General features: G+C 45.7%; 1 protein-coding gene across 4 annotated transcripts; it reads left to right on the forward strand.

Annotated features, from left to right (window-relative positions):
• Positions 1-6,340: 6,340 nt before the first annotated feature.
• Positions 6,341-19,050, forward strand: LOC118658992 (putative tripartite motif-containing protein 75). Of its 4 annotated transcripts, XR_004968420.1 has the most exons (5): positions 6,341-6,425; positions 10,339-10,448; positions 15,281-15,339; positions 17,238-17,398; positions 18,908-19,050. XR_004968420.1 is itself a non-coding variant. In XM_036314890.1 (3 exons), the coding sequence occupies exon 3, from the start codon at positions 11,676-11,678 to the stop codon at positions 13,038-13,040; it is 1,365 nt and encodes a 454-aa protein (XP_036170783.1). In that variant the 5' UTR covers positions 6,341-6,425; positions 10,339-10,448; positions 11,321-11,675; the 3' UTR covers positions 13,041-13,830. The 4 variants fall into 4 exon arrangements, 2 of the variants coding, with proteins under 2 accessions (XP_036170783.1, XP_036170784.1); XR_004968421.1 differs by lacking the exons at positions 15,281-15,339; positions 17,238-17,398; XM_036314890.1 differs by lacking the exons at positions 15,281-15,339; positions 17,238-17,398; positions 18,908-19,050 and adding an exon at positions 11,321-13,830.
• Positions 19,051-20,229: the final 1,179 nt, after the last annotated feature.

Raw genomic sequence — 20,229 nt, forward strand, 5'->3', positions numbered from 1 at the left:
ATAGCCCTAGCCGGTTTGGCTCAGAGGATAGAGCATCAGTCTTTGCAGGTCAAGGGCACCTACCTGGGTTGCAGGCTCCTCCCGGCCAGCCCAGGTTGGGGTTCTTGCAGGAGGCAACTAATCCATGTGTGTCTCTCGCCTGAGTATTTCTCTCTGTCTTCCACTTTCCCTAAAAATCAATGGAAAAATATCCTCAGGGGAAGATTAACATAAATAACTAAACAAACAAATAAGCAAATGAATAAATAAAATGGGTAAAGAGGATTAATCATAGAAATAAATGACCAATCATGAAATCAAAGCAGATCATTTTGAAAACTCCAGAGACATCAGAGTGATCTACAAGGGCCATTGTTCTTTGTAGTATCTCATGGGATTAGCAAATATTTCAAAAGACTCTGACCCAAGTTGCCTGGGCTGAGATCCTGGCTCCCCATTTATGGCCAGGTGACCTTTGATAAGTCAGAGAAGATTTTTGGAGGAAAATATGCCTAACAGCCAGCCCAGACTGTCCATACTCACAACGCTATGGTCAAAGAACACATGTTTTGTGGTCACCACTCCTACCCTTGACAAAGCTACCTCTAGCCGCCAGAACTCCCCTCTAGCCGCCAAGTCCATCAGCATCTACTGGGGCCTTCTCTCATTTGCCCTCTATCCACAGGGATCTAATCATCACTCTCCCCTACAGGCCTTGTTCCCACTCAAGACCACAATCCTTCCCTCAGCTCCAGCTCTGCCAGCGCCAGGCTGTCTGCACCTGTCACCTTCCTTCCCTTTTCTAGCAGGTTCAGCTCCCTCTGATCCCAGCACCTGTACAAGCACATCCCCTTAGGTTTGTCTCCAGTGCCGAGGCCAGCTCCCACTGCCTTGTCACTTCTTTCTCATCCCAGCTTCCCCTGACTCCGTGATGGCTCACTCCCCCTAACACAGGGTCAGAACAGTAAGGACAGAATCATGAATTCCCCTTTCACTGAGTGCTGCAAACTCATGCAGGTTTGAGAGATCTGCATTCCCAAGATCTGAGAAAATAGTGCCTGCAAGCAAGCAGATGGTTAGATTAAGGAAGATCAAAGGATTGAAGTACGAGGTATATCAGGGCCTCAAGGCTCTCATCTGTCCACTCCCCGGCTATCCACAAACCGGCCCTCAGTGAGCCATCCTGGAAGGGATTCCACAGGCAGCTTCAGACTAGCACCTCTTGGCGCTTTGTCACACACAGTTATTGGTCACCCCTTAGGTCAGGTTGGGATCATTGTGTTTTTTTAAAAATATATATTTTTTTGATTTCAGAGAGGACAGGGGAGGGAGAGAGAGATAGAAACATCAATGATGAGAGAACCACCAGTCAGCTGCCTCCTGCACGCCCCCATCTGGGGACTGAGCCCACAGCCCGGGCATGTGCCCCTGACCAGAATCGAACCTGGGACCCTTCAGTCTGCGGGAGGACGCTCTAGCCTCTGAGCCAAACCAGCCAGGGCAGATCATTGTGTTTTTAGCATTTGGACAAGGCTCACTAAGGGACCCAAACAGTAATAAAACGTATTATACACGTGATAACCTGAACGGTGAGCCAAGGTGTTTTTCCCGGGGGTCATGTCTCGAGACACCGAACAATGAGCTCCGCAGACCAGAAGATTTAAGCAAAAGTGTAGAAAATGCATTATAAGCAGATTCAGACTCCCCGCAAGGGGAGGAGGGCCCAATAGTGGGCTGCCCGTTAAAGCCTTGTAGCCCAGGGGTATATATTTGCTACAAGCCTGCTCTGTCTACCTGTGTCGTCACCTGATTGATTCCCTCAATTGTTTTTGCCCAGCAACGGCCCTGAACTTTCCCTGTTTCTATGTGCGTTCTCTGTTCCCATGCTGAACTTTTTCTGTTTCTGTGTGTTCATATGTCTTGGTTACTGCAGGCCCTCCCTTGGTTTCCCATGCCTCCTGCTTTAAGGCCACAAACATTTCATGGTTTCTGCTTGGTTGGTTCCTGTGGTTCGGCTGCTCAAACTGCCATGTCTGCCCCTGCCTGTGTTTCACCTGCCTTTGTTTTCCACTGGACGCTGCCCTACCTGCCTGCATTTCAAGTTAACCCCCTCACATGGACACAGGCCTATAATAGGGTAGTGAAGACCTGGGAGGTGGGGGGGGCTGGAAGATGGGGGGTAAAGGAAGGGAAAATGGGAGATATCTGTAATACCATCAACAATAAAAATATGTTAAAAAATAAAATAAAGGCTGGGTGTTTTGGGGAGGTCTTAAGGGTGGAGCAACAGAAACAAATAAACAAACAAATATGTGTTATAAAAAATAACCAAAAAAATAAGACAAATGTAATACTTCCAACAATAAAGATTAAGAAAAGATAAAGTATATGTCACAGCAAAGACAAACTTGAATCCAAGTTAGGATTCCCTTGGGAAGTGGGATCAAGGCCTGCAGGAGCCTGGGCTCAGGAAACCAAGGCTCCTGCCTTCTGCATCCACATTATCACCCTCCCAGCTCACCTGGGACCCACTGCTAGGAGGGAGGTCTCTTGAGGACACTCGCCATCACTTTCTCACACACAGATATTCCCATTCCCATCCCAACCTTTCAAGGGTTAGATCTGGGTATCCAGATTTTTAGCGAGCATTTTGGTGACTCAGTATAAGGCTTCGAAAGGGCCCATGAAATCATCATAAACCTCATGTTCTTTTTGTTGTTGGTTCTAATTGATTTCAGAGAGGAAGGGAGAGGGAGAGATAGAAACATCAATGATGAGAGAGAATCATTGATTGGCTGCCTCCTGCACACCCCACACTGGTGATCGAGCTGGCAACCCAGGCATGTGCCCTGACCAGGAATCGAACTGTGACCTCCTGGTCATAGGTCGATGCTCAACCATTAAGCCACACTGGTTGGGCAAACCTCATGTCCTTTAAAGTAAGTCAAACCCAGCCCTGGCTGCGTAGTTCAGTTGTTTATAGAGCATCCCGATAGACAAGGTGGTGGGTTCAATTCCCAGTCAGGGTATATGCAAGAATCAACCAATAAATGCATAAATAACTATAACAATGAATCAATCTCTCTCTAAAACCTATCAATAAAATTAATTAATTAAGTCAAACCCCACAGGGAATATATAATGGTATAATAACCATGTACAGTGTTGGGGGTGCTATACTTACTATGGGGGAATCACTTCATAAGGTATATGTAAATGTCTGACCAGTACCCTGTCCACATGAAACTAATATAATATTGAATGTCAATTTTAATTGAAATAAATAAATAGAATAAACCAAATTTGAGTTTGGATTCCCTTACAATGTACAATATCTCAGCCTGTCTCAGCTGGGTGTTTAGCCCAGGTCTTACCTCCCGCAGCCACATGAATTCTGCCTCCGGACTCTTCTGAGCAGCAGGTCCTGGGACGGTCGGTAACTCTGGTCGCAGAGACCTTTCTCCCAGAAGGGCCCTTGAAGTCAGTCTGTCACCAGATCTTATGGTCTGTGATGAGCTCTTGACCTGAATTTATATAAGAGGGTGGAGCAGAGAAGGGTGGCTCCTCCTCTGCGAGGAAGGGGCGGGCCAGGGTGGAGGTGAGAGGAAGTTCAGAGATGCTGGTGGGAGGGCAGAGGGATCTCCTGTGATTCAGTCAGGCCAGATAAAGTCATAGGCATAATCTCTTTGCACATTTTTAATCCTCCCAAAGACATTTAATCCCATCTTTCTTGCTGAGGAATCTGAAATCTGAAAGGCTGAGGCCTGTTGCTTTTCTCACCCAGGAATGTGTAACTCTGGGCCCCTGTGTCACCCCCTCTTCAGGATGTGCCATCTCAGCGCCTACAGTACAAGGAACGGGAGGCTTTACCCTTCAGCTTCAGAGGTCTGGGTCCAGCCCATCCCTTGCTCCCTGCATCCTCACAATAAGCTGTAACCTGTTCTGGTGACGGCACAATCCCCCTCCCCAGATACGGGCAGTTTACAGACACAACTCCGAACCTGCCTGCCACACAGGAGGAGAAACTGTGAAGTCCCAGCCAAGCAGACAGCTGTGCAGCTGCTGATGGGTGGTTCCAGTTACTTTGTTTTCATTCAGTTTTCCTTGAACAGCACTGACTTTGACCTGTGATTTGAAGAGTTCCTTCTCTTTTCCTAGCAAAGTCGCAAATTGTTGCAACTCAGAGTATAATTCCCCCATTTGCTTCTCCACCTTCAAAAGCAATTCAAATGATTTTGAGACTTGTATTTCTAAACCAGCCATGGGCAAACTACGGCCCGAGGGCCGGATCCGGCCCGTTTGAAATGAATAAAACTAAAAAAAAAAAAAAGACCGCACCCTTTTATGTAATGATGTTTACTTTGAATTTATGTTAGTTCACACAAACACTCCATCCATGCTTTTGGTCCGGCCCTCCGGTCCAGTTTAAGAACCCATTGTGGCCCTCGAGTCAAAAAGTTTGCCCACCCCTGTAACCCTTGGCAGCATCTTCAACCTGCTCCCTCAGGGGCTCAGTGTGGCTTTGAGCGACCTCCTGTGACTAACTGCACTTGCTCAGGGGCTGTGCCTGGTGGTGGGAGGAGACCCTGCACTGGGACACAGCAGGTCCAGGTCCTTCTCACAGAACAGGGCCACGACCTCATGGTGCTCCTCACACAGGAGGTCCTCTTCTTGCTTTTTCCTCTGGCTCCTCTTGGATGGAAGCTGCTTAACAGTGTCAGTCATGGGGCATATTTGGGGGTTCCTGGAAGTGCCTGTCAGGAGGCTGGGGACCAGGTAATTGCCTTTCGTGTTTCTGGGTAACTCTGATACCCCGATCCTTCTCGCGCCCCCACCCCCCTCACACACACACATTGCATCCAGGTCATGCCCGCTCCCAGCCCTAGGAGATAGCTGTGGTCAACCTGCACAAGGTTCTAAGGTTCTGGCTGTTTCCAGAGTCCTGCTCACCGAGGCTGTGAGGCACTCACGCTGCCAGGACCACCCACCTGGGACCGACAGCACCTCCCTTCCCTGTGGAACCCACTGGTGGTTCATCAGCTCCTTATCAACTCGTTCATTGACTCCTCCACTCAAACTTTACATGCTCACTTAAAACTTAATCATTAGACCTGACCGTTTTGGCTCGGTGGATAGAGCATCGGCCTGTGGACTCAAGGGTCCCAGGTTCGATTCCGGTCAGAGCGCATGTACCTTGGTTGCAGGCACATCCCCAGTGGGGAGTGTGCAGGAGGCAGCTGATCGATGTTTCTCTCTCATCGATGTTTCTGGCTCTCTATCCCTCTCCCTTCCTCTCTGTAAAAAAATCAATAAAATATATTTAAAAAACCCCTAAAACTTAATGATTAGAATCCTGGCCACAGAGACAATAGTCAGCGTCCATCCAGGGAGAAGAGACACAGAGAGCAATGCAGACTTTGCCTGTCTTAGTGTGGATGACCATTTGTCCAGGAGAGAGGAGGCGGCTTTGCTTCAGGACACAGATTCCTGTTGTCCAGACCTGCGCACTGAACAGTGTCTGGCACCACCTGCTGGAAAAGTGTCTAGCACCACCTGTTTGAACAGAGGGACGTACTGATGGTGACAACCAAAGTGACATCGTTGGTTACAATCAGCCGGACCAGTTTGGCTCAGTGATTGAGGGTCAACTTATAAACCAGGAGGTCACATGCCTGGATCTGGGTTTCACTCTGTCTGCCTCTCCCTTCCATTCTCACTAAAATGAAAATAAAAAACATATTGAAAAAAATAAAAATAAATAAAACAATGTGCTGATACAGGATGAAAGTGTGTGAAACACAGGCAGTTGCAGGATATGCAGGTTGCTGTCATTTGAAGACATACAAGGAGAATGTTCTCGATACAAACATAGAAATTAAATCACATCCATGTTTGCCCAAGCGAGCACCGGCCTTTCTCTCCAAGCACCGGGCGCGGAGCCTGGGCCTGTCACAGCCGCCGCCCCGCCTCACGGTCCGCACCCACAGGCCGCCGTCGCCCCCGTGAGCAGGGAAAGGAGAACCGTGAGCAGGGAAAGGAGAACCGATGCTGCTGGGAGCTTGTCTGCTGCGCGGGAGCCTGTGGCGGTTGAGAACTGCAGGATGATTTTGTGAATCAGAAAACGGAGACAAGGACAGATTGTGGACACACCTCCTCTAAGGGCAGAAGCTATTAAGACAACCTCTGGATGAGACTTTTAGGCAATTTCTTTCTTTTAATCTTTATTGAGGAAAGTATTACATATGTCCCCTCTTTTCTCCCTTTGATACCTTGAGGCCCGCCCCCGCCTCTGACCCGTTCAAATTCTGTTCACAAGAGTGAACGGAAACTGGGGCCGTTTCGTGCCCTTTGACCCGGATGTGGAAGATCCTGGCTGTGCGGGGCAAGGAGGAGCGCTCGGCGCCCCCCAGGCCTCCAGGACACGGAGCAGAGACCGAGCGGAGAGGGTAGGTGAGCCGGTCCCAGGCCGCGGGTGGGCGGGACACAAGGAAGGACCAGATGCGGGCGCGGCCGCGGGAGGCCGAGGTGGGGCGCGGCCCGGCGACCCGCGCTGGCGCCTCCCGCCGCTCAAGGTGGGTGCCGGCGGCCATGGCGGAAACGGCCCTCAGAGCTCGGAGGGGCTGCCGGCGGCCGCAGGTTCGCACCGGGTATTTGGAACAGGTTCTCTGGCCGCCGAGTGGCTACCTCAGTGGGTTCAGAGGGGAGGCCGGAGGGGAGGGGCAGTCCCAGCTGTGGCTGCGGACGGGACTCGGCTTCTGCCGGCCCGGGGGCCACAGCCCAGGCAGCTGCGGCCAGGCCCGGGCTCCCGGTGAGGACCTGCTGGTGCAGGCCCTTGGCTCACGGCCGCGCCGTTTTCTTTCTCCGTGGACTCCCTGTGTAAGGTGCTGTTCTTTAGAATATATTTATTCATTTCAGAGAGGAAGCGGGGGAGAGAGAATCATTGATCGGCTGCCTCCCGCAGGCCCCCCACTGGGGATTGAGCCGCAGCCCCGGCTCCTGCCCGACCTCCTGGTCCACAGGCCGAAGCTCAGGCCCTGGCCACACTGGCTGGGCTCTAGTTAAGGTTTTACACACGTGTGTGTAATTACTTATTTGAAGATGGAATATTTACTGATATTTTAATAGCTTCATATGTTTCCTTTTTACTCTGCAACAAACTGTGGAATTTGTTTTGGTGAAATCATGAGATATTCAGTGTTCCAAGGACTTCAAAGTGAATTTGTACATTAAATGCATTTTGTCAGTGTTGAGAAAAATCAGCAGACCTACAATTAAATATCCACATAAGGATGATGCACCACCACGCGATTCTCCAAGAAGCAGCAGGCACTGACGGGTGAATGTGAAACTAGACCCCACAGCATCAGATCCCCATGCAGAAGCCGGTCCAAAGTCCAGGTTGTTACCTGGGCTTCTGATCCAACAGCTTAAATCAGAGGTCCCCACAGCCCCTCTTTGAGGTCCATTTATTTGCTAGTGGGGCTCACAGAACTCAAGCATTTACTTAGGTTTGCCACCTTTATTATAAAGGATACAGATGGCAAGCCAGGTGAAGAGGTACAAAGGGAGAGATCTGGAAATATATTGAGGGCAGGAGCTTCCATCCCTGTGGAACGAGTGTGCCACCCTTCTGGCATTTGCAGACACTCTTTAAATCTCCAACCGTTTGTACTGTTTTCACAGAAGTTAATCTCTAGCCCCCGCCTGACCTCCCAGAATTCGGTGGGTGGGGCCCAAAGTTCTAATCTCATCAGTTGGTCTTTTTGGTGACCAAGCTACTGGGTGTCCATCTTGCCCCTTGCTGTCACATTATTGATATAAATTCAGATGTGCTCAAAGGGGGCTCCTAATAACTATTAAAATATACTCCTACCAATCACTCAGGAAATTTCAAGGGTTTTAGGAGCTCTGTGCCAGAAATGAAGGACAAAGACTAAGTATATTTCATACGATAGAAATAAAAATACTATGCAGAAATTCTTCAGTTATGTGTCTCACTCTTATTGTTTAAAACCACAGGTTTCAAGAGGTTTATTTATGTTTATGCTGACACAAAATTAAAAGGGAAGCTGAGTGTTATTTTCCTTGTTCTATGTGTTCCTGAAAGAAAAGGGGTTCAAAGAACCCATCCCAGTGACACAGGTAGTCTGAGATCAGATTTAAAATCCGACTCACATAACATAGAAGTAGATGGAATTTTAATGCCTTCCTTGTCTTTTCTCAGTCTCAATTTATATTATTGTGGGAGATTTGGGTGTGGATGGGAAGTGGGAACACAGAACGTGATGGATTTGGAGTGGAGGAGAAAGGGGACCAGTTTGAAACAACTGTGAGGAAGAAAAGAGATGGAATGGATCTGAGAGCTTTGAGATGAATGGAAAGAGGTGAAGTTTAAAGAAAGGAGTAGGAGAAAATACCTAGAATAGAACCGAGAATCACAGAAGTTGAATTAAAAGAACTTTTTAAAATCAAGGAATATTTTAGGTACATATAATAGGAGAGAGAATATTGTGAACCCAGGTACTATACTTAGGAACTTTTTGCCACTCCTTACCTAGTTCTTGCCATTTTTGTGAAACAAATCCAAAGATATCACAGAATCACACTCATAAATTTTTCATTATATATTTCTGAAAGACTTGACTTACAAACTTCTAATGCCATTCATTATCTCAACCTAACACAATCATCATTAAATTCTTTTTACCTACAGATATCTAACTTACAAGTTAAATTTTGGCTAAGTATTTCAAGGTGAAATGAAATTAAGTTTATACATTGTAATTGCTTATTATGCTCTCTACATGTACTTTAATGTCTGTATTTGTCCTTCACAGGTATTATCTTTTCTTTTTACTTTTGTGTCGAAAAACATGGTCGACTTTTAGTAGTTTATCACAGTGCAGATTTTACTAATTACTTACTCAGTATATTAATAAAGATTTACCAGAGAAACAGAGCCAATAGTATGAATCTAGAAAAAGACATTTACTAAAAACTAGAGGCCCGGTGCACAAAAATTTGTGCACTGGGGGTGGGGGGGGTCTTTAGCCCGGCCTGTACCCTCTCGCAGTCTGGGACCCCTCGGGGGATGTCCACCTGCTGGCTTAGGCCTGCTTCCTGGGGGATTGGGCCTAAGCTGGCAGTAAGACATCCCTCTGGCAGCCCGGAGCCCTCGGGGGATGTCCACTTGCCAGAGGGGACCAGGCCTAAGCTGCAGTTGGACATCCTTAGTGCTGCTGAGGAGGTGGGAGAGGCTCCCACCACCACCGATGTACTGGCAGCCATCAGCCTGGCTTGTGGCTGAGCAGAGCTCCCCCTGTGGGAGCCCACTGACCACCAGGGGGCAGCTCCTGCATTGAGCATCTGCCCCCTGGTGGTCAGTGTGTGTCATAGTGACCAGTCATTCCCAGTTGTTCTGCTGTTAGGGTCAATTTGCATATTACCCTTTTACTATATAATATATAGGCCTGGTGCATGAGTGGGGGCCGGCTGGTTTGCCCTGAAGGGTGTCCCGGATCAGGGTGGGGGTCCCTACTGGGGTGCCTGGCCAGCCTGGGTGAGGGGCTGAGAGCTGTTTTCAGACTGGCCACACCCCCTTCAGGGTGGGGGTCCCCGCTGGAGTGCCTGGCCAGCCTGGATGAGGGGCTGAGGGCCGTTTTCAGGCTGGCCACACCCCCTTCAGGGAGGGGGGGTCCTGCTGGGGTGCCTGACCAGCCTGGGTGACTGGATGATGGCTGTTTGCAGGCTGGCCACAGTCCCTTCAGGGTGGGGGGGTCTTGCTGGGGTGCCTGGCCAGTCTGGGCGAGTGGGTGGTGGCTGTTTGCAGGCTGGCCACAGCCCCTTCAGGATGGGGGTCCCTACTGGGGTGCCTGGTCAGCCTGGGTGAGGGGCTGAGGGCTGTTTGCAGGCTGGCCAAGCCCCCCAGCGGGGACCCTCACCCCATGAGGATGTGGCCATCCTGGGTGAGGGGCTGATGGCTGTTTGCAGGCTGGCCATGGCCCCCAGCCACCCAAGCTCCCAGTGGAGGCTGGCTGGAAGCAGGTATCTGGGATTTATTTGTCTTCTATAATTGAAACTTTGTTGCCATGAGCAGAAGCCACAGCTGGCTCAGGGCAGGCGGGAAGCTTGGCTTCCTCCATCACCAGGGCAACCAAGCCTCCTGCTTCAGCTCCGTGGCTGCCGGCTGCCATCTTGGTTGGGTTAATTTGCATATAGTCACTCTGATTGGCTGGTGGGCGTCGCCTGGGGCATAGCGAAGGTACGGTCAATTCGCATCTTTTCCTTTTATTAGTGTAGATTATTGCCTCACAAGGTTGTGAGGCCTGAGATGTCTCATGATCTGTATTCTGCCAGCAGGAGACCCAGGAAAGAAGGTGGTGCAGTTGGAAGAGCAGAGAATGAGAACAGATATACCGATTCCAGTGTGGGTCTGAAGGGCTGAGAACCAGCAGCACCCAGGCCAGGAGGTGAGTGTGCTAGCTTATTCATCCAGCAGAGTGAATTCAACCTTTCCCCAGTTTTTGGTCTCTTCAGGCCCTCAGTGGAGTGGATGATCCCCACTGACATTGGGGAGGGCCATCTGCTTTGTTCATCCACAGATTCAAATACTAATCTCTCCCAGAAATCTCATAGTCACACCCAGAACTAGTGTTTCACCTGCTATCTGCATCTCCTGTGGCTCAATCAAGTTAACTCCTAAATTTAACAAGATTATCCTTCACAGGTTTCTCCATTCTTATATTTCCTGTAAATAGGTGGTTTGAACTCTGTGGAGATTTAGATTCATTTTTTCTGTCAAAACTTCTTCACAAATAGTGTTATATATTCTCCTCAACAATTCTATGATATGTATTTTGTTACTCTTTTTAGTTGAGGCCAATGATAAATTTCCCTACAACAATTAATTCCTTTAGAGTTGCAAAATAGATGATAGTCTCCATTGATAACTCCTCCTTAAATATTGTCCTGGTAAATAATTTTGTTTACCATAGATACTTTTTCTTTTTAACATTTAAGGAACCATATTCTTTTTTTTTAAATATATTTTTCATTGATTTCAGAGAGGAAGGGAAAGAGAGAGATGGAAACATCAATGATGAGAGAGTATCATTGATTGTCTGCCTCCTGCACATCCCCTACTTGCGGGGCAGGGGCGGGATATTGAGCCTGAAACCTGGGAATGTGCCCTGGGTCAGAATTGATCCCAGAACCCTCCAGTCTGCAGACTGATGCTCTAGCTACTGAGCCAAATCAGCCAGAGGTACTTTTTCATACAGGGATATAAGGATTAATCGCTGATTGAACTGTTCTTTAAATGGCAATATTGTTCTGTCCACAGAAACCACATATGACTTAGATTGTGCTGGGGTTTTGACCACAAGGACTCCACAGCCCATGTTTAATTGGGGGAAAAGGCATTAAATACAGGCAAGAGTGACAGGAAGTCTGGGCATCAGCTGAAAACTGGGACTCTTTTTGGACTCTCCTACTGCATTGCACAGAGAGCAGACCTCAGCTTCTGGAAATTTGAATAGAGGGGGTGCAGGAGGCAGCAGACTAATGTTTAATGAACTCCCCTTAAATTCCAGGTGGGAGTCTGTATGACCTGCCAAGGTCACATACTCATTTTTCTCACTCCTGGAGGATCACACTGATTAAAAAGACTGTCTTGGGTCAGATACGTTCATTGCACAATGGAGTCTGCGGCCTCCCTGACTGAGCTCCAGGCAGAGGCCAACTGTCCCATCTGCCTGGATTACCTGAGAGACCCAGTGACCATTGAATGTGGGCACACCTTCTGTCCCTCCTGCATCCACCAGCGCTGGGAAGGTCTACAGGGCACCTTTCCCTGTCCTGTCTGCCTCCACCACTGTCCTGACAGGAAATTGAAGAGGAACACCCAATTATGTCACATGATTGAGATTGTTAAGCAGATTCCCACCACAGGGAGCCAGAGGAAATTACAGGAAGAAAAACCCCTGTGTGGGAAGCACAATGAGGTTTTGAAATTTTTTTGTGACAACGCCCAGGAATTGTTATGTCCTCATTGCAAGGTCCCCTTAGACCACCAGCATCACTCCCTGATACCCATTGAGGAAGCTGCTGCTAGTTACAGGAGGAAGCTCAAAAGATACATTGGGGCGCTGTTGGTGGAGGTTGAAGATGCTGAAACGGAATGTGAAAACCAAATTGCAAAAGAATTTGAAGTGCAGGAAAAGATGGAAAACTGGAGGAAAGAATTGCAGTATGAATGTAAAGAACTGAAGTGTTCCTTACAAGTAGAGCACAGTGTACTTAATGCTGGTCTATTTATAGAAGAGAAGGATGTTGAAGAAAAACTAACTGAAAATGGAAGGCAAGTTTCAAACCATATGTTCATACTAAACAAGTTTTTAAGTGAAATAGCAGAGAAGTATTTGCAAGCAGATGTGGATTTACTCACAGGTATTGAAGATATCCACAATAGGTATGAAAAGCTAGAGACCCCAGCAGTGTTTTCATATGAATTAAAGAAGAAGAATTTCACTCTCCCCCCACATTACTTGGGCCTGCATAAAATGATCCACATATTTCAGGCAGATTTGACACTGGATCCTGAAACTGCCCATCCAAGTCTCATTATCTCAAGAGATAGAAAAAGTGTGACCTATAGGACATCAGTTGGTCTTTCTAATCCCCAGGCACACACTTCTTACCCAGCTGTCCTGAGTTCTGAGGGATTTGATGCTGGCAGGCATTTTTGGCAGGTAGAAGTAAGAGGTATAGGTGCATGGTCCTTTGGTGTGTGTAAAGAATCTTTCCCCAGAAATACTCCCATAAAACCATTGCCAAGCAATGGCTGCTGGCGATATAAGCAGCGGGCTGGTATGTTTGGCCTTTTAGGACATCATAAGATTGGCATTTTTCTGGACTATGAGTTGGGAGAGGTTTCATTTTATAATTTGAGTAACAGGTCATACTTGTTTGCATTTACTGACATGTTTTCAGAGAAACTTATGCCTTATTTCTCCATTGCATCTTCTCCAGAAAGTCTTACAATCAGTATCATCAGAGTCTAGTGATGAACAATTTGGAAGAAATTTTGTATGTGCTTAGAATACTTATAAAGATCCTGATTCCAGTTTTGATTTTTGAATGTTGAAAGCTTTAAGGACTCACCCTTCTCTCCTTCCTAACCTTACACCTGAGAAAGCTAATGAGAAAGTCCAGGTGCTCTATCCTTGGGTGCAGGGGGGAAGTTCCAATCAAGCAAGTTTCCATCAGTGTCAGCAGGCTCCCAACAACAGCACCCAGTAACCAACATGAACACCACAAGCTAGACCCCTTTCCCTGTGCTCTGTCATTTTGGGACCTATTCTAATATCCACCCTTCTCTCCCCTGAAAACCTCATCATGTGAGTAATAAACTTTTCATATTCTTCTGATATGTTATCATCAGTGTGAACATTTGAAACCAATTTTGCATGGCTTCCACCCTGCCTATATAAGCTGGTCACCACCATTGACATTGTGAGCAGGATTTTTCCAGATATGAAGCACCGCACCAGGGCTTCCTCCTCTGGCTTTGTGTGGTAACACACCTTGGTTCTCTAGGCAAGGGTGTCCTTGCAGATTGTGCTGCATTTGCTGAGTTTTATGGAGGCTGTGTTGTAGATTTGACTGACCTAAGTCAGAAGTTTCCATAAGAAACATTCTATTGACTATTATTTTCCATGTAATTTTTTGGGGAATTCTAATCGTCTTGCTTTTGTCTCCTGTTTTATAATATTTTGCCTGTTTTATAAAAATTTCATGTTCATGGCCCTAACCAGTTTGGCTCAGTGGATAGAGCGATGGCCTGAGGACTGAAGGGTCCCAGGTTCGATTCTGGTCAAGGGTATGTACCTTGTTTGCGGGCACATACCCAGTAGGGAGTGTGCAGGAGGCAGCTGATTGATGTTTCTTTCTCATGGATCTTTCTAACTATCCCTCTCCCTTCCTCTCTGTAAAAAATCAATAAAATATATTTAAAAAATGTCATGTGCAAGGCTGAGCAAAAGCAGGTTGACATTAGTGTTACAAATATGTACAGTAATTAATAACAAATAATACGAGAATAAACTTTTGCATGCTAACAACTGTAAACATACCTTTTTAAAAATTCTCACCTGAGCCTAGATGGAATAGTTCAGTGGTTGAGCATCAACCTATGAACCAGGAAGTCACAGTTTGGTTCAATTCTCAGTCAGGGCACATGCTCAGGTTGTGGGCTCAATCCCCCAGTATGGGGTGTGCATGAGGCGGCCTATCAAGGATTCTCCCTCATCATTAATGTTTCTAACTCTCCCTCCTCCTTCCTCACTGTAATCAATAAAAATATATTTAAAATAAAGTAAAATTCTCACCTAATGATGTTTATTGATATATAGAAAGAGGAAGGGAGTGAGAGGTGTGTGTGTGTGTGAGATACATCAATGTGAGAGAGAAGCATCCATCAGTTGCTTCCTGTACTCACCCTGAACATGGATTGAACCTGAAGCCTATGTGCCCTGACTGAGAATCAAACCTGCCCAATTTTTGTTGTATGACAAGACATTCCAAGGAATGGAGCCACTTGGCCAGGGCAATAAACCTACATTTTACAACCACTGTATGACCTGTAAAGGTCACATGCTCATTTTTGACCTTATGGGAAATTGTCAACCTTTGAGAACATGCTTCTGTGTGGATACCTGTATGGTATTGTTTACAATGTTTGGAAATAAAGTTTTACTATGCATATCTCTGTACTATTTGTGTCTCCATAACTTGAAAAAGATGCTCAGCAGAGCTTTTATTGAGGTACAAGAGAACCCTTGCACTGACCAGAGTAGCCATGCGATGCTGTGGTAATCTCAGATGCTTACTCTTTTTTTTAAAATATGTTTTTATTGATTTCAGAGAGGGAGAGAGAGATAGAAGCATCAATGATGAGAGAGAATCATTGATTGGCTGCCTCCTGCACACCCCACACTGGGGATCGAGCCCGCAACCTGGTCATATGCCCTGATCGGGAATCAAACTGGTGACCTCCTGGTTCCTGGGTCAATCTCAACCGCTGAGCTACACCCGGCTGGGCTCAGGTACTTACTCTTGCAAAGTGTAATATAGGCCAGCAGGGCAGCTCCATTACCCACCCACGGATCTAACTCCCTCAGTCATGTGTTGTCACAGCACTAGGTCAGTACAGCTAGAGAAAGAGGGAGCATTGAAGGGCCACCCTGAGCATTGAAGGCCAACACCAGGAAAAGACACACTTTTCTCCTTTTCCATTTTCTAGAAGTCATTGCAAGGCCCTACTTCGCTGCAAGGGATGAAGACGAATGCATGTACTGTGAGGTGAAAAGCTATTGTTTGCCATAACTCCTGAATCCAATTAGACATCAGTGAAATGTACATTAATGATGAGTGCTAGAATGAAAAGTCATTAGAGCTGGTAAAAATATTACCATAGGAATTTACAGTAGTTTGACTTAACCCTATAGCAGTTGTTCAATAACGCCACCTATAAAGAAGATATTTAAGTAAAATCTTAAAACATTATTTGTTAGAAATATAAAGCACTATTATTTTGAAAAATGGTGAATCATTAGAAAAAGAATCATTGAAACTAATGTCTGAATATAATGGCATAAAAAAACATAATTGGGAGAGACTTCTGTTGACAAGTAGCCTCAGAGCTACCTTTTTTAAAAATATATATTTCATTTATTTCAGAGAGGAAGGGAGAGGGAGAGAAAGACAGAAACATCAGTGTTGAGAGAGAATCATGGATCGGCAGCCTCCTGCACGCCCTCCACTGAGGATAGAGCCTAAAACCCCAGCATGTGCCCTGGAACCCATGGAATCCATGGAACCCATGGCAATTCAGTCTGAAGGCCAATGCTCTAACCACTGAGCAAACCAGCTAGAGCTCCTAGCTACCTTTTAAAAAATAGTTTTTAGGATCTGTTTGTTAAAAATGTTTTTATTGAGCCCGATCTGGCTTGGCTCAGTGGATAGAGTGCCGGCCTGCAGACTGAAGGGTTTCGGGTTCGATTCCGGTCAAGGGCATATGCCTGGGTTGCGGATCAGTTCCCAGTGGGGGGTGTGCAGGAGGCAGCCAATCAATGATTCTCTCTCATCATTGATGTTTCTATCTCTCTCTGCCTCTCTGAAATCAATACAAATATATATTTAAAAAATGTTTTTATTGTTTTTAGAGTGTGGGAAAGGGAGAGGGAGAGGGAGAGAGAGAAATACCATTTGGTTGCTTCCTATACATGCTACAGCTGGGATTGAAATTGCAACCTGGGCATGTGTCCTGACCGGTAATCAAACTGGCCACCTTTTGGGCCATGGGATAATGCTCAGTCACCTGAACCACACTGGCCAGGGCCCTAGGAGTTACTTACTATAAATGAATGGTGTGGCATGTGTGAAAACCAGTGGTGGCATTATGGTATGTTTATAGCAGAAACTCACAAAGGCAATTCATATGTAACAATGTTTCAACAGGCACAAAATTCAGTTGGTATGGTTACTTAACCCAAGTACATCACTGGTTTAAATTTCAGTTATACATGGTACATGAACTATAATTCTTAAAGTAGGAATAATATGGATCCAGAGGATGGAGACTCCACCCCCAGAGAATTACTCTCCTTAGCAGTTTATCACTTACAAAGTCTGCCTTCCACACAACAGTACTACACAACTAAGCTATGGTTTCTGGCCCTTTACAACAACAACCACCTTTTCTTCAGCATCATATTAACACTTTCCTCATTTTCCTCTGAGTTGTCACCAAAGGACCTTTCACATTCATTTTTCTACGGACATTTTCCAGAAAATATATGTCTTCTCCAGGGCTAATTTATCTTATTTGTAATGGATTCACTGTTGGGATTGTAAATCCTATTTCAGTGTGTAGTAAAGGTTAGAAGACAGAAACACTTTGTGGGGGGAAACAGAATCCCAATGGAATTGACTTAAGGAGATGATTATTCTACATTGATAGTATCTTTTAGAATAGGAAATTTTAGGAATTTATATCCTGGTTTCCTCTAGTCACTGAACCAAAAGCAGTCTTATACTGATAGGGGAGACTTATAATCTAATAGGTAGAGCACCTGTATGAATCTGAAAAGTAATCATATTATTTTAAATCTCAGAACACATATATTTATGTGAATAGGGGGTTAAGTTTCTTATGTATGAATAGGGAGTTAAGTTTTTCTTCAAGTTTCCTTTTCAAGGCCTGTGTGAAGTGATTGAGGAGTGGACTCAACTGTGAATCCCACAAGCAGAACCCACCAGCATGGTCAAGCCAACCCACAAGGAGTAAAAATATCATCTCATTGACATCATCTCATGGCCTGATGACTAATTATAAGAGCTCATGTCTGAGGAACCCCAGGTCAGCATGTAGCTGCATTCCTCACCCAAGCCCCTTCCCCTTTATAATACTCTTGCTGGGAGGCAGGATATGATTCTTGTAAGCACCCTGTCTTCTTGGCTGTCTATCCTCAATTAACGCCCAATATGATTCAACCCTGCCTTCGTTATTGGACACAGCGGCAGGCAGCCTGAGCCCACCCAGAGGTGTCCCAGTAACAATACCTGGGCTTACAAGTCAATTGAAGTAGTTTTTAGTGATTTCATTAGTCATCTAGCAGCAAAGTCACTTGAATATTAATTCATTTTTATGTCACTTTGCTTAATGACTGTTCTTGGCAATGAGATTGACTAGAATCAAATGTGATTCTGTGCTAGTGTTTTACTTTGTAGGAATCACTCATAGATTGGGAAATATAATAAATGTTTGATTTTTTAGTTAAAATATATCTTATGTATTGATTTCAATGAGGAAGGGCTAGGGAGAGAGAGATAGAAATATCAAGAATGAGAGAAATATGGAAAGGCTGCCTCCTGCATGACCCTCACAGGATCAAGTGGGAAACCCAGGCATGTGCCATGACCAGGAATCATACCTTGACCTCTTGGTGCATAGGTCCATGCTCACACTGTGCCACAATGACTGGGCAAATGTTTGATTTTAAAAGAATGTGGAGGGTGTCAACCATAATTGAAAATAAATTTAGCCCTAGCTGGTTTGGCTCAGTGGCTGGAGCATTGCCCTCCTGAGTGAAGGGTCCCAGGTTTGATTCCGGTCAAGGACACATGCCTGGGTTGCAGGCTTGGTCCCCAGTGGGAGGCATGCAGGAGGCAGCTGATCAATGATTCTCTCTCATCAGTGATGTTTCTCTCTCTTTCTCCCTCTCCCTTCCTTTTTGAAATCAATAAGAATGTACTAAAAACAAAATCAGCATCTAAATGCACTGCATTTAAAAATATATATAAATTTAAAAAATGAAACTGGTAAAATTTTGTCAGTCAATGTAAAAACCACATTCCCTAATAAGCAATATGACCCAAAATAATTGATAAAAAATTTTAGAGTGCAAAGAATGCTTCTCAATGAAAGTAAAAATTAGGCTGGGACTTGAAAGAATGCCAGTACAAGAGGGTAAACAATGTATAAGGAGTACGGGGCTGCCACGGACCAACCTGCAAGCACAAAAGTGCTGTGGCAGAAGGGTACCATGCCCTGAGTGTGGAGAGAGAGGGCAGGACTGCAGAGTGCTGGAGATGACAGGGGGTGAAACTGGGGGCTTCTCACATTCCAAGGTGAGAAAAGAAATGGGCCTCCCTTAGCCTTCAGCTGTCTATTTCTTAATGAGCAAAGATGGGAGTAAAGGGTGATGAGAGTGTGGACAGGGAATTCCAAAAGTCCAGAGTAGATCATGCAAATGAAGAGCTGCAGGCCTCTGCTGAGCTGATTATCTCAGGGGAGATCCACCCCCGCCCCATCCACCAGCAACTCTGAACAGCTGCTAAGCCTCACCTGCCACATTCCCTCCTCCAGGGCGGAGCCACCAGTTGATAAGTTCTCATAGTGGTGTATATAGATGCCAGGGTCACAGCACTAACTTCACAACTGGTACAGGACCCATCCCAGACCCGTCCTGGAGACTCAGTCCACAGACTGGCCCTAGGAAAGCTGGCACCAGATGAGCTGGGAATCCTGGGTATGTGCGCACAGGAAGTGTGAGCTCGGGGAGAGCCTTGGTTTCCTATGTCGTTGCTCTAGTAGGACCTGGACCTCAACTTGAATTTAGGTAAGTATAGGACACATGCTTTTACTATTGTGGAGTTTTTATGTGAGCCTGTCCTAAATCATCTAAGTACTTGGTAAAAATATGGTTACTGTGACCCCCATCTGATCTAAAAGGTAACAAATATGGGTGTGTGATAAAGCTGGTCAGAAGCCTTGTATGAAATGGCTTTTCAGAATGTCAGGTGTGTTTATTTTTTTAAAACCAGAGGTTCCAAGAGGTTTACCTAAATTGAAGTGTATGCTGACTCCAACCTGACAGGGAAGCTGAGGGTTATTTTCCTTGTTCCATATGTCTCTAAAATGGGGGTCCTCAAACTACGGCCCGCGGGCCACATGCAAATACAAATAATTGTATTTGTTCCCGTTTTGTTTTTTTACTTCAAAATAAGATATGTGCAGTGTGCATAGGAATTTGTTCATAGTTTTTTTTTAAACTATAGTCCAGCCCTCCAACGGTCTGAGGGACAGTGAACTGGCCCCCTGTTTAAAAAGTTTGAAGACCCCTTCTCTAAAAGAATAGGGGATCAAAAACCCATCCCCAGGACACAGGCAGTCAGTTCAGACCTGAAATCCAGCCCACATAACCTACATGCAGATGGAACTCTAATGCCAACCTTGGTATTTCCTTAATCTCAGTTTATCTCCATAGAAGAGATTTGTCGGATGGGAATGGGAAGTGAGAAAAGGGGGGAAGATGATGGATTTGAAGTAGAGGAAAAAGGGGACCAGTTTAAAACAACTGTGAGGAAGGAAGGAGATGGATGGAGCTGAGAACTCTTGAGATGAAGGGACATGGATGAAGCTTAAGGAAGGGAGTAAGAGAAAAAATTTTGGCTGTTAGAGAGCAAAGAATCACTGAAATAGAATTCAAAAGGTCAATTTCAAAAATTAAGTTATAGAATATTCTAGGTATCCAGAATTGGAGAGAAAATATGAACTCATGCATGAAGAACCCATATGGTATAACTAATCTTTTTGCACTTATACCTATAGTTGTACCAACCTTTCCCCATTTCTGTGCACGATATACCTATGATTTTACTTTCTAAATTTTTATTACATAATTTTAA

Source organism: Myotis myotis, unplaced genomic scaffold (assembly GCF_014108235.1).
Source record: "Myotis myotis isolate mMyoMyo1 unplaced genomic scaffold, mMyoMyo1.p scaffold_m19_p_6, whole genome shotgun sequence".
In the NCBI taxonomy this organism is placed as follows: domain Eukaryota; kingdom Metazoa; phylum Chordata; class Mammalia; order Chiroptera; family Vespertilionidae; genus Myotis; species Myotis myotis.